Source organism: Theropithecus gelada, chromosome 9 (genome assembly GCF_003255815.1).
Source record: "Theropithecus gelada isolate Dixy chromosome 9, Tgel_1.0, whole genome shotgun sequence".
NCBI classification, from domain to species: domain Eukaryota; kingdom Metazoa; phylum Chordata; class Mammalia; order Primates; family Cercopithecidae; genus Theropithecus; species Theropithecus gelada.
In genome coordinates, this window is record NC_037677.1 from 4,729,983 (window position 1) to 4,755,286 (window position 25,304).

The 25,304-nt window shown below is 46.7% G+C and overlaps 1 protein-coding gene across 4 annotated transcripts; it reads left to right on the plus strand.

Annotated features, from left to right (window-relative positions):
- Nucleotides 1–326: 326 nt before the first annotated feature.
- AKR1E2 (aldo-keto reductase family 1 member E2) lies at nucleotides 327–20,833 on the plus strand. 4 transcript variants are annotated; one of them, XR_003121104.1, is made up of 10 exons: nucleotides 327–509; nucleotides 4,806–4,973; nucleotides 7,411–7,527; nucleotides 9,729–9,863; nucleotides 11,505–11,627; nucleotides 13,751–13,848; nucleotides 15,806–15,878; nucleotides 16,442–16,525; nucleotides 19,911–20,062; nucleotides 20,259–20,833. XR_003121104.1 is itself a non-coding variant. In XM_025396246.1 (10 exons), exons 1-10 carry the CDS (start codon nucleotides 471–473, stop codon nucleotides 20,299–20,301), a joined length of 963 nt encoding a protein of 320 aa, XP_025252031.1. In that variant the 5' UTR covers nucleotides 327–470; the 3' UTR covers nucleotides 20,302–20,833. The 4 variants fall into 4 exon arrangements, 3 of the variants coding, with proteins under 3 accessions (XP_025252031.1, XP_025252032.1, XP_025252033.1); XM_025396246.1 differs by having other exon boundaries at nucleotides 19,911–19,993; XM_025396247.1 differs by lacking the exons at nucleotides 13,751–13,848; nucleotides 15,806–15,878 and having other exon boundaries at nucleotides 19,911–19,993.
- Nucleotides 20,834–25,304: the final 4,471 nt, after the last annotated feature.

Consider the following 25,304-nt stretch of genomic DNA (forward strand, 5'->3'; position numbering starts at 1 on the left):
TCAGCCTGGCACCTCTGCCCTACCCTCAGTCGCGTGTGCACTCTGTGCGAGGGAGAAGGCAACCAGGACGTCACGCCTACGTGAGCGGCAATGCCAGCCAATTGGAAAACCTTCCCCGCGCCTGCGTGGCTCTGCAAGCCAATCGAAAACTCCGTCGTGCATGCCGCCAGCCAATCAGGATGTCCAGAGCGCGGCGCTTCCAGCCATTTGAGACTCCCGCTGGCTCTGCGGCTCCAGCCAATCAGGATGCCCGTCCTTGATAAAACCAGCCAGTCAGAGTGCCGGCCGCGCAACAGCAGCAGCCAGTCAGGAAGCCCAGCGTTCACGCTTCCAACCATTGTCGGACTGTCAACCGCCACCAGGCGCTTCCAGCCAATCGCAGCCGCCCGTCGCCAGCGCGGCGGTAACTGGCGCGGCGTCTGTGGGTAGTCGCGTGCGGGCCGGCGGGGCGGCGGGCGGCGGCGGCGGCCATGGGAGATATCCCCGCCGTGGGCCTCAGCTGCTGGAAGGTGACGCGGACGCGGCAGGGAGGCGCGCCGAACCTAGGGGAGCGCGGGACTTGGGGGCGCCCGACAGGGCCCAGGCCGGGGCCGGGGAGAAGTGCGGCGGCCTCCTCTCCGCCTGGCCGGCGCCCGCCCATCGCCCACCGCCCACCGCCCACACGCGGCCCGGCCCGGCCTTTCCTAAAACCGAGTCGGTGATGCCCGCGGAGGCGCTCTCCGCGCAAGCGGGGACTGCGGCAGCCACGCCTCAGACTCGGGGGCTGCAGCCGCGGTGTTGGGCGGAGCTGCTCGGTGGAGAGGCCGAGCCCCTGTAGTCACTCAGAGCTGGAGCGGGGATGCAGAGTGGAGGCCTTGGCGGCGCTGGACTCAGCCTGAGCAGGGAACCTCGAAGCCTCCTCTCCAGTCATGAGAGAAAGAAAAGTTGGGGCCCGGCGCGGGGTGCGGGCTTGGAATCCCAGCACTTTGGGAGGCCGAGGCGGTAGGATCGCCTGAGCTCAGGAGTTCAAGACCAGCCAGGTCAACATGGCGAAACCCTGTGTCTACCAAAAATGAACAAATCAACTGGGCTTGGCGGGGTGCGCGGCTGTGGTCCCAGCTACTCAGGAGGCTGAGGTGGGAGGATCACTGGAGCCCAGGAAGTCGAGGCTGCAGTGAGCTTTGATGGCGCCACTGTACTCCAGCCTGGGGCACAGAGCCAGACCTTGCTGGGAAAAAAAAAAAAAAAGGAAAATTGGAATTGCTGATTAGGCTTTAAAGGAAACTTTGGGACCTCATGTTCCTCCCTGTTTAGAAGTAGCCCGCCCTGATGCCTGAGAAAAAGGACATATTATCGCTCTGTGCATTTATGGGGGGCACTGCAATGTTTTGAGACGTGTGTACAATTGCAGCGTGGTTAAATCAAGCTAATTAACATATCCATCACTTCTGTCAGCTATTATTGTTTGTGGTGAGATGTTTGAAATGTCTTATTTTGAAATACACGTGTAGTAAATTATTGTTGACCGTTGGCATCCTAGTGTGCAGTAAGTCTTAAAAGCTGTGTCTCCTGTGTGTTTGAAACTTTGTACCGTTTGATGAGCAACTCTCCATTCCCTCCTTCCTCACCTCCCCCAGCCCCAGCCTCTTATAACCACCATTCTATTCTATGACCTTTCTCTACTTTGAACTCAATTCCTGCCAGTGATTTGAGACAGCACTAAAAAGCGTTTAAAATTTCATTTTTTTTTTTTAAAGCTAAACTTCATTGTTGATAAAAGCTATAAGAAGTCACATAGGAAGTTAGTTACTGAGGAGTCAGAATGTTCAAGTTCTGCTCATGAAAATATTATTTAAATTATTTCTCCTACCTGCTTACCAACTCTTAGAGGCTAGGAGTGTCATTCTGTTCATATTGGTTCTCAGCATCTAGTAAAGGACGTGCATCTGGCAGCCATTCATTCAGGAAGCACTTGATGGATTAAACCGTTGAGTCTCTTGCTTCCCTTTACTTATGCAACAATTTGGTGCAGGAGTCCAGACTTCTGTGCACACAGGATAAGGAAAAATTAGTGAAAACTGTGCTTAAGCGGTCAAAATATTCTATTTCTTTCTTGGACTACAGGTGCATCAAATTGGATTAATTACAATCACTCATCACTGGTCTATGCAAAGGCTTATTTTTACTTGGCTGTTTTTAATAGTGAATGAACATCACCGATCTATCAGTTATCTGTTGCCCCAGAAATGCTGCATCAATGGCCAAACACCAGACCTTGGTGGTGTACAGCAGCAAGTGTGTACCTCCTGCATGGGAGGTCAGGAGAGCAGCTCTGTGGACCTTAGATGGGCTCCTTCACTTGGGAGTTGGCTGGTCTCAGTTGGGATGGTTGGGGCTACCCTACTTGGCTCCACACACCTCCTCTCCTCATGCGGCTAGTTAGGGAGTGTTCTCAAGATCATGACTGAAGCACAAGAGAGCAAGGGGAGCCGTGAGATGTCTGGAGACCTCAGCCTGGGCTCTTCATTATTAGGGGCCATTTGATCCATCTGTGTGCCTGATCGGCGCTGTCTTAATTACTACAGTTCCTTGATAAGCCCTCATACCTAGTAGGGCAGGTCACCACTCTCTGCTCTTGTAGATTTACAGTGTACAATTTGATGAGTTTTGACAGATGCGTGTACCTGGGTCCTGGCTTTTTATTTTGGCACCTTACTCTCCACTGTAGGTTTTAGAACTAGCTTATAAGTTTCCGTGGAAAACTTTATTTGGGTTTTGATTGGAACTACATTAAATCCGTCGACCAACTTGGAGATAATTGACATCTTTGTAATATTAAATCTAACTTTTCTACAAGCATTATATTCTTCTCTGTTAATAAATTGTCCTAAATATGATTCATTTCTAACATATTTTCATATGGTTGTATAGTTTTTCCTGAGGAGAATATATGTCTTTTGTTGGAATTATTCTTGGGTTCTTGATAGTGTGTTATACTACTGGAAATTATATTTCTCTGAAATTACGTTTTTTACTTGTTTCACCTGCTATATTCATTACACTTCCAGCCACTTTACTAAACTGTACTATTATTTCTGTTAATTTGCCTTACATTTGTTTGAATTTCCTACACAAATGATCATATCATCAGCAAATAATGGTAGTTTCCTTTTTTTCCAGTCTTTAAGCTTAAAATTGCTTCTTCTTAGTTGTTTAGGTGCTTCTGGAAAGCACCTCCAGCGCAGTGGCTGTTCTTGTTTTGTACCTGATTTTAAAGGATGTAGCATGGGTTTTTTTTTTAATATTGATACTCTGTCAGATTAATTTTTTTCCCCAACTTACTGGGAGTTTAGATTTTGAATCTAAACTGGTATTGAATCTTAACAAATATTGATTGAGATGACTTTTGTTTTTGTATTTTAATCTGTTAATATTGATGAATTACAGATTTTCTAATAAGAAACCATCCTTAAATGTCTGAGATACACTCAACATGGGTATGGTATGTTATCTTTTCATAAATATTGTTGCATCCAATTTGCTTTTATTTTACTTAGGAATTTTGCGACGGTATTCACGAATAAGATGAATGTGTAACTTTTAATATTTTTGTCTGATTTTGATTTCAAGGTTATGCTGGTTTTGTAGAATGAGTTGAAATAAGTCCGTCTTTTTCTGTTGTTTGCAAGTTTGTGTTAAACTGAGATGATTTCTTGAACATTTTATGAAACTTTGGTGGTTTTCTCTTTTTTTCAAATTACTTCCTTTCTCTAATAATTATGTAACTATTCAACCTTTATTCTTGAGTTAAATTTTTCTAGGAATTTTCCCATTTTATATCATTTTTCCAAATTATTGACATCGTTATTGGTAATATTTTCTTTTAAGTCCATTTGATCTGCATGTTTTACTTTCTATTCATGTCAGTTTTTTGAAAAGTTGGCCTCTTCATCAACCTGACCAGAAGTCTGTTTATTTTACTGAAGTTTTTCCAAGAACTGACATCTGGTTTTGTTGATCTTCTCTGTTACATCTTTGTTTCTATTTTATTGATGTTATTCTTAATCATATTTTTATCTTTCCATTCAATTTCTTGGGTTCTTTTTCTAACTTAAGATGGATACTTGGTTCATTAGCTTTCAACCACTCTGAATCTGTTGCTTAAAATGAAGATAATTATGCTGCTTTAACTCCTAGGATTACTGTGAAGCTCCAATGAGAAAGTGCTTTGTGAACTATAAAGCCCTTGTCAGTCTTCAGTTTAATGTGATTGCAAGCCCGCCCACCCCCATGGTCTTCCCTAGTTCTAGTTCCTTCCCTTGCCTGAGCTTCATTTAGAGTGACTCTTCTCTTTTCTGAACTACCTTATGGCTTATAGCATCATACATTCATTTGGGTTTTGTTATATGCTTCTTTTTGTATGGATACCTTCCTGTGAGTCTACACCTCAACCTTTATTATTGGACGCTGTGGTATCTGAGTGTACAGGATGAACCTTAAGCCTCTTTGCATCTCAGTTATTATTCATTCTACACTTTTTTATTGCTTTGATCATTCAGAAAGCACACCATGTAGCTCAGTTTTCTGCAGACACTAAAAATAACCTATAGTTTTTTTTCCCAAAATATGTAAAGGAATTGGAACTTAGATTATTCATAAATTACTTCATAACTCTGACATTACCTGTTTTTAGACTGATTATACTAGTACCAAATTAGTGACTTAATTTTGTATGTATTATGTGGTCCACGTGCTTGGGTGAAAGGGGAGATTTGTGTTGGGTTCCTCTGACTGTGGGAAGACACTTTGTTTTGTTGGTTTTGCAGGCTTCTCCGGGGAAAGTGACTGAGGCAGTGAAAGTAGCCATTGACGCAGGGTACCGGCACTTCAACTGTGCTTACTTTTACCACAACGAGAAGGAGGTTGGAGCAGGGATCCGTTACAAGATCAAGGAAGGAGCCATAAGACGGGAGGATCTGTTCATTGCCAGTAAGGTAGGGCTTCTCTGTGCAAGGCTGGCAGAGCTTGGGTAATGCTACATCTCGGGAGGGCTTTCTACTTTCTTTATGGGAGTTGATGACTTTGTTTCATACTTGAATCAGAATAAACAAGAATATTCACAGCTTCATGAGCATGCTGAATTATATTGTGTGCAGGTTGGTTTCATATTATTTACTTGGTCATTCAGGTAGTAGTACACAGATACCCCCAATTAACAATACATTATCAAAATTGATTTAGTAAGGGCACTTTGGCTACACTGGTGAGTAGGACAAAGTCCTAGCCCTCGTGAAGTCTGTTTACACAGCGATTCCTAAATTCAGAATCACTGGGGTGATTGTTAAATGCAGATTCCAAATTCTACCGCACGTCTGCTGAAGGAGAAACTCTGGGTGTGGAGGGAGCAGCTTGAGCACAGGCATAAGGCAGGAAGCAGCATGGCAGGTGCAGGGATTTGTAAGAAGCTTGGTGCATTAGTCCATTCTCACGCTGCTGTTAGAACATACCTGGGACTGGGTAGTTTATAAAGAAAAAGAGGTTTAATGGACTCACAGTTTCACTTGGCTGGGGAGGCCTCACAATCATGACAAAAGGCGAAAGAGGAACAAAGGCACGTCTTACATGGTGGCAGACAAGAGAACGTGTACAGGGGAACTGCCCTTTATACCATCAGGTCTCATGAGACTTATTCACTATCACCAGAACAGCACAGGAAAAACCTGCCCCCATGATTCAGTTACCTCCCAGTGGGTGCCTCCTATGACAGGTAGGGATTATGGGAGCTACAATTCAAGATGAGATTTGGCTGGAGACACAGCCAAACCAAATCACTTGGTCTCTCTGGACCACATGATGTCAGGTTGCAGGAGTAACGAGAAGTGAGGCTGAGTAGTGGATGGGCTGGGCCATGGAAGTTCAGCTGTGCCCTGTCAGTAGCTGTGCTTTTTCCTAGAGACAGGAGCCCTGTTTGGTTTTTAAGTAGGGCAGCTTGTATCATATGTGAGTGCAACTTGTGTTGTGTATAGGATATTTTAGTAGGTGAAAGGAGCTTGCATTTGAGGCAGAGGCAGGAGGCCAGGTAGGAGACATTAACAGCAGTGCAGGTGGAAGATGGTGAAGGCCTGCACTGGCACAGTGGGTGAAGGAGGGAGAAGAGGAAATGGATGTGGAGGGTAGTTGGTAGGCAGGCCCTGTGGAAGACGCAGAGTGGACTACGATAGTGGAGAATTCAAGAATTCCTTTGCTTTTGATTTGGAAGCGGAATGTTAAGACCATGAGTATTAGGGATTTCATGACTCAGGCTCACAGCTTCATTATTTATAAAATGAGACTTTGGATTTGAGAATTTCCTGAGTAACTTCCCAGCTAAAATTTCATACCTCAGGATTCAATGTTGTTTCTATAGTTGAATTGCCTTCTGTTTTACTTTATGGAAGTTAATGTTCTTCAGTCACCATTGCTATCTGCGCTAGAGCAGAGGGTGGTAAGAGAGCAGCCTTGGTGTGTGTTTGGCCAAGCGGCGAGAATATCTTCTGAATAGTCCAGGTAGGGAAGTGAGCAACTGGAGATTTCTGAGGCTCGCCCTGCAATGTGGAGCAAGTTGCTTCTGTGTGGATCATAGTCAGCGTGGAAATATGTTCATTATTTTGGAAATTTGGAAAAGTTATAGAAATGTAATTTGAAATAAATAAATCACACATATACACACCACATAGAGACAACTGTGATTAACAGTGGAATACATTTACTTCCAGCGTTCATTTTTTTATTTTTCTGAAGATACTATGCTCGTTTGTTTCCATTTATTTGATTGCCCTTTCTTTTACTTTCATTTAACTTATCATTTTTGTTTTTTCCTTGCTGTGACAGAGCCTTCAGGTTAGCTTATGTCACAGTCAATAAAAGTATAATGAGGGGAAAATCACAAGTTTTTCTGCTTAATGGGATTGTGGAAGGAAATAGCTAAAAGAAGTAAGGCAGTGTGAGTTAACTCACCTATAGGCTAACCCACATGGTTACAGTGCCTTAGGAACAGAGAACCCTTAATGCGGAGTCTGTGTAAGTGAGAAACACAAGATAGAGACTTCTGATTTTTCATCATGTCTTTTCTGCCTGCAGGAATTTCACTTTTGTTTTTGTTTTTGGTCCCAAGGGATCCAAATAACCATCAAATATTTCTTGGATTCCTGAGCTTCCCTTGAGGAGGAGTCAGGCAGAAGGAGTTCAGCTTTGGAGCCTCTCCCTGCAGGTGTCCTGGAACTCTTCTGAGGATAATGTCCCTGTCCTCCCGTCAGAACCTGCCATGTTGTATTTGTGGTCATCTCAACTCGGCTATTTTGGGTCCAAGACAGTAGCTTTGTGGGGCTATAGAACGGGTGCCATGCTGGCTCTGGGTGGGCATGTGTGACACTGGTACCCTTTCCTTTGTAGCTGTGGTGCACCTGCCACAAGAAGTCCTTAGTGAAAACAGCATGCAGAAGGAGTCTAAAGGCCTTGAAGCTGAACTATTTGGACCTCTACCTCATACACTGGCCCATGGGTTTCAAGGTACCATTCAGTAGGTAGTTCATGCTGCGGTTTGCAGGACCTTCCTCCCCGTGGTTACACCCTGTCTTGCGGTGGGGAGAGCATGTACCAGCAATCAGGGCCAGGGTTCCCAGGCCTCACCTGCCACATGCTAGCTGTGGCATTTGGGCAGTCCTCTTGATATCTCTGGGCCTCAGTTAAGGAGAGGCTTGGCTTGACCTCTGAGGCCCCCACAGGTCTGTCGTTTAAGCCAGTCACTTTTTTTCCAAGCCAAGAGAGCAGCAGGTTTTCTTCCCTTAGGTTTTTAGGTGAAAGCAGCGATCAGATGAGGAAATACTGCTGCTCAGAGAAAGTTCCCAGTGAATTCCTAGGCCTTGTCTGTGCTTGCAGGTTCTGTTCTCTTTGGAGAGTAAATGCTGTTTTGCAATATGAGAGATAATTGCTTGTTCACCTGCAGCAGGGTCTGGTGGGTTATGATGGTAGTTGACTTTTCCACTTGATTTTATTCTCTTAATTGCTTCACAGTGTTTCTGGAGCACGCATCTGAGCCATGGCTCTGCCACTAAGCTACCCTAGTCTAGCCGTGCGGCTTCCCTACTCTAGGCAACCTGCTTCTGTCTCACACAGGTCCTGGCCAGGATGTCCCTGCACATTTGCCCCGGGCTGTGATGACAGCCTGCCTGGACAAGGGCCTGGTCACACAGCTGACACCTGTGAAATAGAGAAGTCCTTCCAGGGATGTTCTTCCTACAATGGAATGGGTGCCTGCTGCTCAGGAGTCTTTTACATGCCAACCTGTGAGAAGTTCTCTTGATGCTGCCACACTGTTGGCTACTGTTTTAGAGTAAAATAACAAAAAACACTTCATTCCTTGCACAGCTTTACTTAACTAAGGCTTTGTATCTAGTTTCCATAAATGATGTGGGCAGCTGTCCATTAGTCACACTGACTAAGAGTGGAAGATAGCCAGAGGGCAAATAGCCAGAGGGCAAAACCAGAGTGATGTCCATGTCTTTGAAATTCGCTGCATGCAGAAAATCATAATTAAAACAATGGCTATAGCTATATTACACTCAATGCCAGCCAGCATTGTTTTAATTATGTACCCAGAACTATTTTAGGTGCTTTACACATATTAATTCATTTAATTCTCATGACAGTTCTACAAAGTTGACACTATTAACATCCCTTTTGGAGAGATGATAAAACTAAGACACAGAACGTTGAAGGTTTAAGTTAGATTATTGAAGCCCAGAAGTATATGCTCAGGTCAGACATTTGTTACACTTTGCTTGCCCTCATCTTTTAGCAGATTCCTGTCTTTGGATTTCTGGGTGGTAGAAAAGGAAGAGGTCTCAGATCACCCAGCAAATTACAGAGGAGGATAATGCAGCATCGTCAGCTTGTCTTCTGGCCAGTAGGAACTGCTAGGCCTTGTGTGATGCTGGACAATTAGATCAGAGTCCGAGTATGAGTCCCGGGCTGCAATTTTGTGGAGGCTTGGATAAATGTCAACAGGGGATGTGGCTTTAAAGCGAGACTGTTCATTACTTCAGCTCATCATGGAAAATGCCTCTTGCATGTGGACCAGGCTGGAACATGTGACATTCTTCCACTGTTGCTTAGGAGTGTGATTAGGTGTCATTAAATATGACATTCACCCTTAACACGCCATGTGGAGTGCATGAGGGAGGTAACTGGACTGTACATCAGTGCTGCTCTGAAGGGTGACTTTAGGTTCTCGCCCTTTCAAGGTGTCTCTCTCTGCCCCTACCTGCTGTGTACCTTTGTATACTCATTCCTCACCTGTCATCATCATGGGGATTCTAAGAAAAGAAGACAAGACCCTAACAGTGGAGGTAGGAGAGGGTTGACTGGGCCCTATAAGACATGAAGAAAATGCATTCCTCATGCATTCTTTACCCGAAATTAGTGAACTGTTTTCTGGAGGCGATGGGAGAGGACAGCCTTGCATCAGTGAGGATGCGGGGTCTTCCTTTCCTATCTCGTGAGAGATGGACAGTGAACATCAGGCTGGCAGAGGCTTTGCCAGCCATCCAGTCCATCAGCCATTGGTCTTTTCTTAGAAAGGTGAAGACTGGGCCTGGTCACATGGCCAGGCTGGGGTTGCTTAGTGACAGGGCCGTGGCTTGGATGCAGGTCTCCTGACACATGTTTGTTTGTTTGTGTTTTTCACACATCTCAACTGTCCTCCTTCACAGCCTCCTCATCCAGAATGGATCATGAGCTGCAGTGAACTTTCCTTTTGCCTCTCACATCCTGGAGTGCACGACTTGCCTCTGGACGAGAGCGACATGGTCATCCCTGGTGACACGGACTTCCTGGACACATGGGAGGTGAGCTGAGCCATACCACCAGGCAGCCTCATCCTGTGTGGGTCTCCACCCAGGATGCAGTGAGCCCCGAGCTACTTGTGTTCAAAGACATCAAGGTTGTCTACCTGAGATGTGGGGTTTGCAGAACAAACAAGGAACCAATACCCGAAGAACTCAGAGACCTCAGTGACTTTCTTGTTACCTTTGGTTTGGTGTAGTGCAGCCCTCTTGATACATTATTTAAGGGGTAGCTCATTATAGACCTCACGTTTTTTCTCAAATATTTATTTTTTGATTAAAAAATCGTATTTCTTTCAGAAAATGCAGGAGAGTTCTTCCGTATTAAACTCACATCAAAAAATTTATTTTCCCGGTACCCAGCAGTTACCACTGTTAATGTTTTAAGTTTCTTTTTCTCTCAAGCATTTCAGAGTGATGAAGTTGGCAGCATGGAAGCTCAGGCTGGGGAGGTGAGACCAGTGTTGGGGAAGGTTACCAAGTGTCAGCCCATTTCCAGAGTTGAGACCAAAAACAGCCCTTTACTGCAGGGGCTTGCAGTAAAGTCTTGAGCAGGAAATTAAGGAGATGGTGGTTCCTGGAAGTTGACCCACAGGCTGGCGTGGGTCTCAGACTTGGGCTCCAGCATGGCTGACAGAGCACGTGTGGTCTTATGGTCTTGCTAACCAGCATGTGGGATGGGACGTCACATTTGAGGCCCAAGAAGAAAGTAAGCTTAAGCTTAAGCAAGCTGAGGTTAGGACAGAGCTTGCTGGGTGAAGCTCTCCAGGAAGGAGGCCAGAGGGAACCCTCGAACAGGGAGGAGTCCCAGGCTAGGCTCCCCCGATCAGTAGAAGACAAAGACTGCCCTAAGGTATCTGCAATGTCAGGACCAAGGCCCATGGGCCTCAACCCTTTCTGTCACACTGTTTTATGTCCTAAAAGATCTGGGTTAAACTCTAGGGTGCTCATGTAGCACCAGCGAGGTTCCGGTGATTGTTGCAGAGTTGAGGCAGTAACGGACTGCTGCGTGTTGGCCCATTGGTCACTCAGGACTTGCTGCTGACTACGGACCCTGGCACGAAGCCATGCTCTTCCTGAAGCTCAGGGGCAGCCTGGCTTGCTGGTCAGTAACCAGCTCAGAGCTTTAGGTTGCTCTGCCCAAAAGTTCCTTAAAATAGTAAGTGGAGAAGGTGGAATAGGAGAATGACGATGCATCTGTGTGCTTAAGAAGGTCAATGTCTCAGTGGAAAGAAAGGTGAACAAATAAAATCCGCAGCAGACATGCTGGCCAGACATCAGGAGGAATAGGAACAAGAAGAGCTCACACGTGTCGAGTGCTGGACGCCAGCCTTAGATGACGCATTCTGTGATTCCACATAACCCCTAAACATCCCCGTGGCACAGGTAGTGTCGCCCTGTCCTGAAGCTGAGAAAACTGGGGCCAAGTGAGGCCATGGAACTTGCCCAGCATCCCCTAGCCAGGAAAGATGGGACTGGAATCAGACCTTGAGTGCAGAAATGCTTTTGAAGCTTCAAGTAAAATATTATAAAAATATTGGGCGCAACCAGTTTTAGAATACCATACAGAACTGCTGAGGGACATAGATTGTCAGTGCAGTAGACAGAAGCTTCACACCCAGTGGAGTCATTGTTCTGTTATAGGCCATGGAGGACCTGGTGATCACCGGGCTGGTGAAGAACATTGGAGTGTCAAACTTCAACCATGAGCAACTTGAGAGGCTTTTGAATAAGCCTGGGTTGAGGTTCAAGCCAGTAACCAACCAGGTAAGCCGATGGAAGCATCAGAGAGTTTAACCTGTGTGGCTGGTCCCCCAGCTGCCACTTCTATAGGGCTCTTCTGGAAATGGGAGGATGGGTGAAGCACAAAACAGGCCTATTTTCCTCTGGCAGCACTCAGAATGGTGACTAAAGGCAGCAGCTAGCCAAGTGGCTTTCTTGAAGGTGCGTCTGGGTAGGTGGTACTGTTGGCAGGCAGGGCATGAGCTGGCACTTGGCCCTCCATGTGCGGTACAGGCAGGTCACCAGGTGTGCTCAGAAGTGGTTAGGGTCCTGGCAGGGGCCTCACCCTCATTCGGGAGCATGGACCTCCCCTCCGTCTCTTCCCAGCCTGCAGCCTGCAGCAAGAAAGAGTGGATGACCAGATGGCTTCACGCCAGGCTCACAGGCTGCTGAAGCTGACGCAGGCACTTCGTTTTTTAATGCAGAGAAAAGACTTGTGGGGAAAGAACTACTGTATTTTCTAGACTAGCTTTGTATGTTCAAAGATCATTTATACGGTACTTAAGCTTTTTATTGAAGAGTAGAAGTGCACATGTGAAAATGGAACTGTATACATTCTCATAAACTGAGCATAGCTCTGGGACCAGCATCCAGCTCGGTAAACAGCACATCCAGTGCCCCTGTAACCCCTGCCGAGCACAGCATCGTTCCCATTCCCAGCAGCTGGGATTCACTTCAGAACTTTACACAGATAAAGTAATGATGTGGCATAAACCCCTCTGTGCTCGCCTCTTTCACACAGCGCTGTGTTTGTATGCATGTGATTGTAGATAGTGCTGTCTTACTTCTTGTGGTATTCTGTTTTGTGAATTAACCACAATTGAGTTATCCATTCTGCTGTTAATGAGTACTTGGACAGTTTCCAGTTTGGGACTATTAGGAATAGAGCATCACGTTCTATTTTTTAAAATAAATAACGCTTTTTAAAAAAGTTCTATACAGAATAGATGCACAAAAGTGTGCGAATCATAAAAGGCATACATAACTTGATGAATTTTTGCAAGTGAACAAACTCAAGTATTCAGCACCCAGAACAAGGAAAAGGCCCTCAGCCGTTCAGTAGCTCCCCTGGGTCCTGTTGTGGCCGCCACCGTGAAGAGCAACCTGGCTTCTGACCCAGCTTCTAATGTAGTTTAACTTTGCCTTGTATACAATCCTGTGTACGTAAGTTTTTATATATGTTTATACGGATAGTAGCTTCCGTTTTGTGTCCGTATTTTTAGTTGTTCAGCACTTTAAATACCTGGGCATGATTATGGCATAGTCTGAGTAGACAAGGTGGAGTGGAGGGTCTGTTTTCTGATAGGATGATGGACACCCAGGAACACAGGATTCAGAAGGCTCCAGAAGGGCTGGCATCTCTTGGAGGCTTTCCAAAGAGGCTGATCTTGATGAGTGTGGCATGTTCCTGAGAGCAAAAGCTCTATTCATAGTTCTCTGTAATTTACACTAAATATTTATTTTAAATATCCCTATAACCTGGAATTATATATGAGAGTTTGGAGAATGTGCAAGAGACAGTGATCCTGCTCTCTAGCTTCTTAAAATGATCATTCAAGTCACCGGTAGCAGGTGTTTGTCACATGTAGTTCCTCAATTTGATTCATTCACTCAGTGGATGTATTTTTAGCACTCCTACGTGTCTACGTTGTTCTTAGTGTTGGCGAGACATCTGTGAACAAAACAAATTCAAACAAAAATCTCTATCTTCATGAGGCTTAGATCTTGGTGACCACAGAAAGACAATAAGCAAATAGTAAAAGTGATAGTGATAGGTGCTGTAGAGGAAAATAAAGGCCTGGGGAGATGGGAGCTATGGAGTGTTATAGTCTTCACCTGAGTGCTCCGGGAAGGCCCCACAGAGCAGGTGGTATTGGAACATTCAGATGATGTAGGCGTCCCCAAGGCCATGGACTCAGAGACCATGATAGCCGCTGGCCTCTTGGAGATTGCTCTGTCCAGCCTCCTCACAAAAGAAACACTTATGCCTGGAGCTGGCCCCCATGGCTACTCAGTGACAGCCAAGACTTTGACGCAGGTCTTCTCTTGTAGAGCTTTTCTTGAACACCAGTGGTCTGAATTTTATGTAAGCTGTGATTCTGTTATAGATTGAGTGCCACCCATATCTTACTCAGAAGAATCTGATCAGTTTTTGCCAATCCAGAGGTGTGTCCGTGACTGCTTACCGTCCTCTTGGTGGCTCGTGGTAAGGATACATCAATGGTGTGTTAGTCAGAGTCCGACTGGGAAGTAGGTGCCACCTTCTCATTTCCTTGGGATGATTGAGGGAGGATTTAACGGAGATTTTGACAGGGTGTGGAGGAATGGGACCACAGGGGGCTGTCCACACCTCTCAAGCCTGGGGTTGAAGACATGGCTTATTATTGGAAGCCAGGGAGTGGCTGTGAGTGGACTACCCTGGGAGGGGCAGGACCTCTTCAGGGACATAAACCAGCCTGGAGTGACCTCTTTGCTGAGTTCCCCACCAGGGCGTCAGTCCCCTTCTGACCTCCTGACAAGGATACTCCCCAGGTCTCTCCGTGGTTGGATGAGGCGCAGCCTGCTGTCATCCTTACCCAGGCCCTGCAGCTGTTCTGTGCTCCCTCGATCAGCTAAGGGACCTCCAGCCATTCAGCCACCTTAACCAGAAGCTTGGAAATCATCCGTCCCCACATCCCTAGTCCAATCCAGCACCAAAGTCTGTTGATTATTCTGCCAGGAGAAGTTGGACTTTGTGTCATGATTTCATTTCTGCCATCACTGTCACTGCCTTAGTTAAGTAGAATTCCCGAGGTCCTTAGAGGAGCCCCTTGGCTCCCTCCCTGGCCCACTCTATTCCAACCCATTGCTCCCAGAGGAAGCTGAAAGGAGCTGTCTCTTTCCTTTCCTGTGATCGTATCACTTTCCTGGGAAAAATTATTCAGGTCTTGGTGTGGCCTGTGAGATGCAGCCAGCCTGACCTCTGCCCGCCTCTGGCCTCATTCGTCCCTGTCCCTGTGAACATCCTGGGCTTCAGCCACATGAAGCTGTTATGGGGTCCTTGGATAGAACATGTTTTCTCACCTCTGTGCCTTTGCAAATATAGTTCTCTTTACCCACAAATCTTTTTTTTTTTAATCTGGCAAACTCCAGTTTCTAATTTAAGGTTCAGTCCAGTCCAGCATCATCTCCTCCAGGGGGCCCTCCTGACCCCTCCTTTATGTTTCTTACACAGCCCCTGTCACATTGTCTTGTGATTTTCTTCTCAGTCTCTTCCACTAGTCAAAGCAACCAGCGTGCAGGTATCTTATTTATTCTTCTCTTCCCAGCTCCTAGCTCAGCACCTGGGAAACATTGGGAACGCCCAAAAGGCTGAAATTACTTGACTTTTATCACCTGTGTGTTTTCCTTGTGAAGTGGGGCATGTGTGTTTGAACTTGGTACCAGCTAGAAAGTCCCTAGAAGGCTGGGTCTGTTCCATAGCTGAGCTTTGGGGTAGAGGGTCCTCTGATGGAGTGAGTCAGGGAGCTCTCAGACTGACTGGGGCGGGCCACTGTGCACTCTGGTTCCTTCAGGAGACCTTGAGGATAATAATAGCACAATGCCTGAAACACGGTGATGGCTCAGTACACACTTGTTGAAAAAATGAATCCTTAGAGTTCTCAGGGCCCACCCGAGCCTGAACAGAGGATGCATAGAGACTCTGTGATCATCTTCAAAACCACTTTTAAAGGTTCCACATGTTCACAGTATTCACTTTTTAGTGGTATTTTGGGTGAACTTTTCTGAAAGTATCATCATCAACAAATACCGATTTGCAGCGCTGTGCCAGGGCGTACAGTAGAAGCTGAGAAGTCAGAGAGCCCTGAGAGTTAGGGGGCGTCAAAGCTTGAGAGCCCACTGGCTGCGTGTGCTGACATGGCCACCTGGTTCTTGAGGAAAAGCACAAAATACACATGAAAAGTGATGTTATGTAGCCCTGTTCACCGAAGTGTTAGCAGTGGTTATCTCCAGACTAGAAATGTGGGGTGATGTGCTTTTCTGCATTTAAAAATTTCCTATGGTCAGCATGTGTCAAGATCAGAAAATAAATCTTTCATTTTGGACAAAGATTTCTTCTTTCTAAAGAAAGGGACATCCATGTTGGATCTCCTGGCTCACCCCCCTGTGCTGTGTCTCTCTAGTGAAGGGGTTGACCTGATAGATGACCCTGTGATCCAGAGGATTGCAAAGGAACACAGCAAGTCTCCTGCTCAGGTACTGAGGGAGGGCTGTTCCGAGCCAGGTGGGGTTCTCTGACGGCTTCACATCCTTGCGGAGTCCTGGGGCTTGGCAGGTCCCAGGAAGGGATTGGCTCACCCAGGTGAGTCTATGTCTCATTAGACCCTCCCAGCGTTGAGCAGAAGTTGGTCTGCAGCCACATTCCCAGTCACTCAAGCCATGTACTCTTGTCTCCAAGCCTGTCTAGACTCAGAGGAGGAGCTTCCAGGCCTCCCTCTGCCCCACCACCTGCATGCATGGTTAGTATGAGATGGAACAGAAAAGTTATTTAGTCTAGTCTTCTTTGTTCTAACGTCTAGTGGGGGGGCTGGGCGCATGTTAAGGAATTCTCATTAAGCAGATTCTGTTGACCTCTTGCTTGGGCTGATGGCTGTCATTACCAACATATTGACAGAGCTGCTCAGTAAATGCCAGTAACAGTAACTGCTGTCATTGACTCTTGGACTCTTACTGCACCATAAAACTCACGGTGTTAGCAAATAACTTAGACTATGTGGGATTTCCCTTTGTGTGATAGTAGACTTTTTGTTTCCTTGCAGATCTTGATCCGATTTCAAATCCAGAGGAATGTGGTAGTGATCCCTGGATCTATCACCCCAAGTCACATTAAAGAGAATATCCAGGTAGGTGTTTTCCTTCTTTTATTTAGAGGGTTTCAGATCATGTGTTAGATGGGAAGGGATGACTGCTGTAGCACACAGCCTCAGGATTGCGGGGCTTGATGCAGCAGGGGCCTCTGCCTCTGCACTGCGGGTGTTGGTGGTTGACCTTTCACTCAGCGATCCAAGGACCCAGGCTCCTTCCATCTTAGGGCCCTCTCTCCCCTAGGGTGTTGGTGTCTTCTCCATCCAGCCCAAGATGAGGAAGGAGGGAAGAGCATCTCATTGGGAAGATTTGTATGGGCAAGGTTTGAGCATGTGCATCAGTCACATGGCTGCGCTGGCCCGCAGGGGAGGCTGGGTGTCTCCTAAGCGTGTGCTCAGGAGAAAGGGGAGGCAGTTGGTGGACAAGGTGCCACCTTTTGTCGCGTGGAGGTGTGCCCACGTGGCCTGAGGGCACTGCTTTGAGTTGTGTGGGAAGGCTCTGGTCCTGACTCCTGTCTAGTGACTTCCGAGAGGCAGGAGTGAAGACTGGTGTGTGAAATCTGTTTTTGGAGCTATGTGAAGGAACTATGTGTGGTTTCAACCCTGACGACATAGTCTATAACCCAGTCAGGGTCATGGACTTGGGATTCCCACAGGCCCACTCACAATTTAACTGCTGCATAACCTCTCTAAGCCTTCGTTTCATCATTAGAGCACCCTCTGATAGGATCACTGTGAGGGTGAAATGTAATGATATAGTGAAGGGATGGCATAGTGCCTGGCGTATGGAAGTACCTGATGCTCTTAGCTGCCAGTCAACCCCAGTCACGGATGTCACCCGTAATGATCTCACAGGCAATGACAGGCATTGGTGGCAGCCCACAGCCATTGATCATGTCGGCACAGGTGTGTGTGAGCTTGGGGCCAGCTGCACAGCTGCATTTCCATAGACAGCATGTGCCCAGGAGTGTGCTCCCTCTGGGTGTCCGAGCTGCCCATGAACTCCACGAGGCACTACTGCATCCTCAGGGCTCTGTTTGGTTGTGCCAAGCAAGCATTGCCACCGGGGTTTATTGACTGACCTATCTGTAGCAGTGCCTGTGCCCTCAGTCTCACTGTGCATGCCAAGCTGGCTGTCAGTGGGCATAGCCCTGCCATTGACAGGAGAGACAGGCCACCCACCATGGGAGGACCAGGGGATGGGCAGGCTCCTCAGGGTGTCCACAGCGCTCTTCCTGCTGGGCCCTTGTCCAGTTCACCTGCTCCCCGCATGCACTTCTCTTCTTTCTCAGGCATCCTGCTCTTTGAATAGCCCAGAGCAGCTCTGGGTGACCAGCCAACCTTAAACCTGAAAAGTATGGATTTGGCTGAGCTGTAAACTCAGTTCTCTCCAATGGCTATTGACAGGCCTCTTGGAATGAGGCTGCAGGTCTCTTGTAGTGGTTAGAATTGAGCATTGCTGACTGACTGGCATCTGTTCCACATGGGGGCCTGGTCTAAGGTGCCCTCTGTGCCCTGCAGGGCAGCTAGGATTGCCCCTGGGAGGACATAGGCTGGGGATGATTATCTGACCCTCCCATGGGAGGAGCCACTGAGTGAGCAACTCAGCAGGTGGCAGGGGGCCGCATCTGCCCCAGTTCTGCCCTCGTGGCTCTCAATGCCTGGGATGGGATCCCCATGGCCTAGTGGCAGTGAATGTGAAACAGGGACCTCAGACCCAGCTGAGATGCTCCCATTCCTCTATTAGGTCTGTTACACACTGAGGGGAAATGCCATCCCCAGGCAGTGAGACAGGACCAGGCTGACATGAGACCTGAGGGCCAAAGCAGAAGTGACAAAGCAAAGCTAAGGGCTGAGCACAGAGAGCAGAAGTGGGTTAGGAGGGGCTGGAGGAAGTGCTCATGCTGTCAGGAGGTGGTGGGAGCCGGGGAGAAGAAAGACACCCAGTGGCGCAGGCACAGGGCTCCCAGTGCAGGGTGCTGCCCCGGCCGGCCTCCTGTGGCCCCAGTGCCTCTCAGAACTGCTGCTACAAGGCTGCCTGCCCTTTATAGGGTCTCTTCTAGAACTGCTCACGATTTCCTTTAAACCCAAGAATCCCCCTACCCCAGCCCCAGCACTCCCCACTCCCTCCAGATGACACGCTGAGGCTATTTTCTCCTGGCCTCAGGAGGGGGAGGCTCTTGTGGGGGAGAGGCTGGGGTACTCCAGGTCCTTGCATTGGAATCACTCAGTGCACGCCTCCTCCTACTGCAAGACAGCCACTCTGCCAGGCCTGGGTGGGCACTGATGCTGTAGCCATGGGTCCTATTCCTCAGTGTGTGGGGACAACAAAAGGGGAGGGACGGGCAGAAAAGAATACTGTTTTCAAGGAAGAAAAATGGATCACTCAGAAAACTTACTCTGTGATATGATATTGTTAGAGTTCATAGTCCCAGGGCCAAGTGGGTCCTTAGTTGGCAGGTGTGTGGAACAAACGGTTTTGTTGGGTTTTTGAGGGGTAGCAGAGTCAGTGGGAAAAATTCTGTGCCTTTTTTTTTTTTTGAGATAGAGTTTCACTCTGTCATCCAAGCTAGAGTGCAGTGGTGGTGTGATCTCGGCTCACTGCAACCTCCACCTCCTGGGTTCAAGCGGTTCTCCTGCCGCAGCCTCCTGAGTAGCTGGGACTAGAGACACACGCCACATCATCCGGCTCATTTTTTTATTTTCAGTAGAGATGGAGTTTCACCATATTGGCCAGGCTGGTCTCCAACTCCTGACCTTGTGATCCGCCCATCTTGGCCTCCAAGTGCTGGGATTGGAGTGAGCCACCGCACCCAGCTGCCATACCTTTTAACTCTTCCCACGTGTCCTTTATTCCACTAAGATGAGTGCAGTGTATATTTCCATCTTTCCAAGGCTTCCTAAATGTAGCCAAGGCCAAGCCAGCACCAGTCACATGATCAAACGGCGTTTGGGGAATCCAGGCTGCGACTCAGGGAAGTTCCAAGTGTCTGATGAAGTGTTTGTTCCACATCCGTGTGTCCCTTGCAGGCCTAGCACAGTCACAGTGCCATGTAGGCAACATGCGCTCCATGAAATGTGAATTAAAATTAACAGGCCTAGCACAGTGCCATGTAGGTAACATGCGCTCCATGAAATGTGAATTAAAATTAACAGGCCTAGCACAGTGCCATGTAGGCAACACGCGCTCCATGAAATGTGAATTAAAATTAACAGGCCTAGCACAGTGCCATGTAGGCAACACGCGCTCCATGAAATGTGAATTAAAGTTAACAGGTCTAGCACAGTGCCATGTAGGTAACATGCGCTCCATGAAATGTGAATTAAAATTAACAGGCCTAGCACAGTGCCATGTAGGCAACATGCGCTCCATGAAATGTGAATTAAAGTTAAGTGTTCTACAAACGTTGTGTTTTGGTTCCAGGTGTTTGATTTTGAGTTAACACAGCACGATATGGATCACATCCTCAGCCTAGACAGGAATCTCCGACTGGCCACATTCCCCATGTAAATATGACTCCTTCTTTTAAAAATAGAGGGAAGAATGTACAGATTGGATGATTGGTGTCTGAATAGGTATTTATCATACACATTTTAAATTAATTAAACCTTCTCACTGTAATTCTTTTCCTGTTTGAAGATGGGCCACTGAATGAAGCTAATTTCACGCACTGGGGAGTTTAAAAGCGTATTAACTATATCATTTTAAATGTTTCTCTTAAAAAATAATCACTCGTCGTTTCTATTTTTGATTTGTTTTTCTGTTTTTCAGAACTAAAAATCACAAAGACTATCCTTTCCACATAGAATACTGAGGATAGCTTCCCATTCCTTGTTTCTGCTCAGCCCAGATGCACCAACGCCATTGGTGATGTTGACCCTTCTCTGTCATCACAGCGCCAGGGCAGCTGTGCCTGGGATGGGAGCCACACAGTCATGGGGGCTGCAAGAGCTGCCTTCTCTGACAAATCTGGAGAATTGAGTGTGTTCTAAGTGAAGGCAATGGGGTTTCTCCAAGACAGCCTGTGTGGCCTCTACTCTGAAAAAAGACACTGATGATTGATCAATGAAATTTGCCTTCACATTTTAAGAAAACTTTATCTTATGGAATTATTGAAGCCATCTGCAGAGCTGAGGAAACAGTGTAATGTGTCTCTGCCCCATTGCCCAGCTCCACCAATTGTGCCCCAGGCCAGCCCATGTCACCTTCACTTCCTTCTCTGCCCTGCCAATGACCCCCAGGTTATTCTAAAGCAGAGTCCTTCCCTTCCCCCATTGGGAAGTGAAATGGGATAAGTCTGGGACACTGTCAGAGTTCAATAAAGAGGCTTTTTTCTTCCTTAAAAATCTGAATTTTTTTTTTTGGAGACAGTCTCACTATGTCTCCCAGGCTGGAGTATAGTCAAGTGATCTCGGCTCACTGCAACCTCCGCCTCCTGGGCTTAAGTGATCCTCCTGCCTCAGCCTCCCAAGTAGCTGGTTAATTCCTAAATACTAGTTTTTAATATGGTCTTCTGATAAGTCAGATTATACCTGGGGAACCCCCATAGCGGATATGAAACACAGTTCACTTCCTCACATCTGCTCATTCAGCCTGTTTAGATTCATGTATCAGAAGGAGGCCCTGCAGAGCATGATGTTCATGCCCAGGCGTTGGTAGAGGGTATGGTTTAATGGACTTCGTGTGGTCCAGACGCTGTGATCCCTGGCCTTGCTGTCTGCTCAGCGAATCTGGCCTAGCTCCTGTACCCTGGGATTCACATGAATCTCCAGGGATATAACTTCTCAACTCATAGGCCCTTGGCTGCTATTCAAAATGAGTTAAGCCAGAAGGAAATTGATGTCTGCTCCATGGTCTCTTCCCACTTCCTGCGTTCCCCACATCAGCCTCCATACGAGCCTCTTATTTCCTCCTCATATCAGGGAAGATATGGAGGTGTTGCCCAGTGGCTGAAGGGGACTATTTGGGGACAGTACCCTCCACATCACTTCCCATTTTCACTTTATCACAGGCAGGCCAGCTGAGTCAGATATGTGGGTTCTGCAGATAAAAGCTGTGCCTTTCTAGCTCTGTGATTCTGAGCAGACTGCCTCACCTCCCAGCCCTCAGTGTCCTTGTCCACTCAATGGAGGAACTGCAGCACCTCCCGGTTGTGGAGACAGTGTCTGGCCCAGGATATGTCCCAGCAAGAATGCATTGTTGCTACGACCAGTATCATTGCCATTGCCTTGTTCCTCAGTTTCTCATCCACCTCCCTGCCCAGCCTTCCAGATGTTCAGGGGCATGTAGGAACCTTCTAGCTTGGCCTCAAGAGAGGACTTCGCTGCAGGCGTCCCAAAACGAAAAGACATGTGACTGGTGCAAGAGCTTCATGGGAGCCTCACCCTCGTGGGAGTAGGATTGAGGGTGAGGTGTCATGGTTTGACCAAATTTCCAAGGGGAGTTTAATCAGAAGACTGTTTACAAAGGACGCAGGAAATGGGAGGGTCTTTGGACCTTCCTGCGATCAGGCCCTGCTCCACCACTATGGACCTTTAATTTTTCCATGTTCATGACTCCTTATCATTCATTAGCTGTGTGACTTTGTGCAAATTCCTTAACTTCTTAAACCTTTAAACTCTTTGTCACTGTCTGCCTAGAGGTGTTAGGATTCAGTGGCACAGTGCACATGCAGCAGGTGACAGTCATCTGCATGTAGCACTCCTGTGAACACGTGCATGTGTAGGTGTGTGACTTGTATTTTATCTCCCACAGAGTCAAAAATCTAACTGCTGTTTTGTGAATTTTCCTTGTCACATACCTAAACCGTCGTTCATTGACCTTAAAAGTGGAGAGTAGAATGGTGGTTGCCAGAGGCTGGGGAGCGCAGGGGTGGATGGCTGATGAGGAGAGGTTAGTCAGCAAGGACAAAGTTGCAGTTGGGAGGAATGAGTCCCAGCGCTCCATTGCACAGTAACACAAGATGGTTAACAATAATAGGTCATGTGTCTCGTGATAGCTGGCCAATGAGGATCCACTACGGTATTTGCATTTCATGGATTTACTTCCAACAGGCATGAAAACTGAGTGAAGCCGACCACCAGGTGGCGCTGGGAAGCACTTAATGTTCCACTGCGTCTGCGACTCTTAACAGGAGATGGCAGGCTTTTACTGTCTGATTTTAAGACGTCTTCAACTTTGTACAGTCACAGTGAGGAAGGAAGCAATGGATAGTAAAAATAAGCAAACACTGGGCAATTGCAGAGCTTAAAAAGTGTCACAGAGGTTATGCAGCCTCATTCTTGAGCAGTATTTCCCAGTTCCCTTTTCAGATGGTAATTGATAACTCGGTCCCTCTTGTCTGTTCATCCTGAGTGGAGCTGACAAGCCGTCACCTTCCTCGGTTCCCTGCTTTTCTCTAGGAAATGTGACTTCTGTGTAAGTTCTTCCCCAGTCTGGGGCCTGGAGATCAAGGTCCATAGAGGATGTGTAAACGTGTGCCCTTAAGGGACCCTCTGCGTCAAATGATTGCGGGCATCTCTCCTGACTTTAAGACTGGGAGATACTCAGATACTCGTTTCAGTAGCTGCTTCTCTTCATTGGCACTTACTTTATTTGAATGGAAAATCCAAGGATAAGTGGCAATCAAGGCTTAAAAAGCTGGAAACAGATTCGGGAGGTGTGGATGGGCATCAAATGGGCATCAAGGTGCAAGAGACCTTAGGGAGGATGGCAGGGGCTCACTGACTGATGGCAGGGACTCGCTGACTGATGGCAGTTTATGTTTGATTGTTCTGAGAAACTGCAAACTGTTTCCGAAAGTGCACAGGCTTACAGTCTCATCAGCAATGTGCGAAGTTCCAGTTTCTCCGCACCCTCGCCAGCATTAGTTTTGGTCTGCCCCTGTTGTTACAGCTGTTTTAGTGGGTGTTAAATGGTGTCTCACTGTGGATTTAATTACAATTCCTTACTGCCTAATGATCTGAGCATCTTTTCATGTGCTTATTGGCCATTTGTATGTCTTTTGTGAAATCCCCCATGGCATTCCTATGAGTTCACTGTGGTGCCGCAGGGTGACTATGTGCACAGTCTTAGAACTGTGCATTTAGACACTATTTGTTAGTTCCCAACTTTAATCAATGATAAAATTTGCATTTTAGCATATTTTTATTTCTCCGTCTTTTCTCTTTCTTCCATTTCTCCGTTTCTTCACACAGACATCTAATATGCACCTTAAACTTTATGTGTCTGAAACAATGCTTCAAGCACAACCCCAGCTCTCCAACGAGCTTTCTTTATTGTTATTCCTTAGTTATAAAGATGAGGAAGACTGGGTCTTGCCCTTAAACACCCAAGTTGAAATGGGACAGGCAAGCATGTGGAGGTGATCACAGTACAGTGACATGTGACTGGCTCTGGCTGGGTTTGGGCACATTTTCATTTTATATCATGAAATTGATCAAGACCCTGCGTCTTCATTGTATTTCCTTTTTCTTGTTATGCAGCATATTTTCACAAGACTGGATTCTTTCACGTACCCATACACTGGGGTAAATCAACTATCCAGACCTAGGTTAGCAACATTAGATGATGTGACATCCACCGTGCCGTGGTCATTGTCACTCCTGGTTGGATTCTGCCCTGGGCAGAGAGGGCTAGTGGGTGTGACTCTAGGCCCAGTTTCCATGGCCTGGCAGTCCTCACTAGGAGGCCAGTGCTGGACTGGAAGCCTGTCTTCACCAACTGGTTTCTGGTGCTTTGAACACATGGAGATCAAGGAAAACTACAATTTTTAGTGTGCATTTCTGTCACATATGGCCTCTGTCACTTAGAATTATATCCATGCTCCAACACCAATCCCTCCCTAACATTAGCTAGTTCTAACACGATGCTTTCTGTGTGCCAGGTACTATTCTATAAGTATGTTACACATTTTAACTCAGTCTTCACAGAAAGGTAGGATTTACCATGATTTCCATTTTATAGATGAAATAACCAAGGAATAGAGAAGTTAAGTAAATTACCCACAAATACCCAGATAGTAAAGTGATGTAAGTAGAATTTGACTCGGGAAATCTGGCTTCAGAGGCTGGGCTCTTAGTTACACACCATGTGGGAAACAGTTAACTATGCACTCTTTTTGTTGAAATTAATCTTTTTAAACTATGTAAATAAGAGGGTGATTCTTGGTGTTGATCTCCTGAGAAGATAGGACATATTCCACCCCCCAGGACTGGCATGTGGCCCAGTGGCAGTGCCAGAACCTTTGAACACACAGCTCTATTCCATGTGACACCAGTGGAAAACGAAGCATTTCTTGGCAGTGTTGATGAGTATTTGGATGAAAAAAACAGAAGAGCTCATTAAACCTGTAAAACTCTGTTCCAGAGGTGACCAGCATTACTTCCCCTGGGAAGTCACTGAAAAACAATTACCCTGAGACACAGATTGGTGAGTCACATGAATTCAAGCCATTCTATGCTTAATTTACTTTCAGCCCTGATTTTAAACAGAGGAAGTATATTTAAACCCAGAAGGAGATATGGAAACAGCAGTTTCTTGGCTAGAAAAATTAGCATCTCTAGGGGGAAGTGGAAAAGTCTCAAAGAGCTGAAGAGCGTGAAAAAGGCTCCTTCTCTTGTCAAGATAGATCACAGCCCTCGTTAGTGAAGAAGATTCTACAGGCAGAAAGGGCCCTGAACAAATGCCCGGCAGCAACAGAAACTGTGGTGCAATTAATTCTTGTAAAAAGTAAGATAGAAGTAGCTCCATCAATGGAAGGAGAATACAGTTAGCTAGAGACTACCTAAAACAAGAGAATCTCTGAAATTAAGTTAG

Bases quoted from the DNA above. Each gene is read 5' to 3' on its own strand.
- AKR1E2 (XM_025396246.1), top strand. From the start codon at position 471: ATGGGAGATATCCCCGCCGTGGGCCTCAGCTGCTGGAAG. The intron at 4,974-7,410 runs GTAGGGCTTCTC...TTTCCTTTGTAG, and splicing joins ATCTGTTCATTGCCAGTAAG to CTGTGGTGCACCTGCCACAA. The intron at 9,864-11,504 runs GTGAGCTGAGCC...GTTCTGTTATAG, and splicing joins ACTTCCTGGACACATGGGAG to GCCATGGAGGACCTGGTGAT.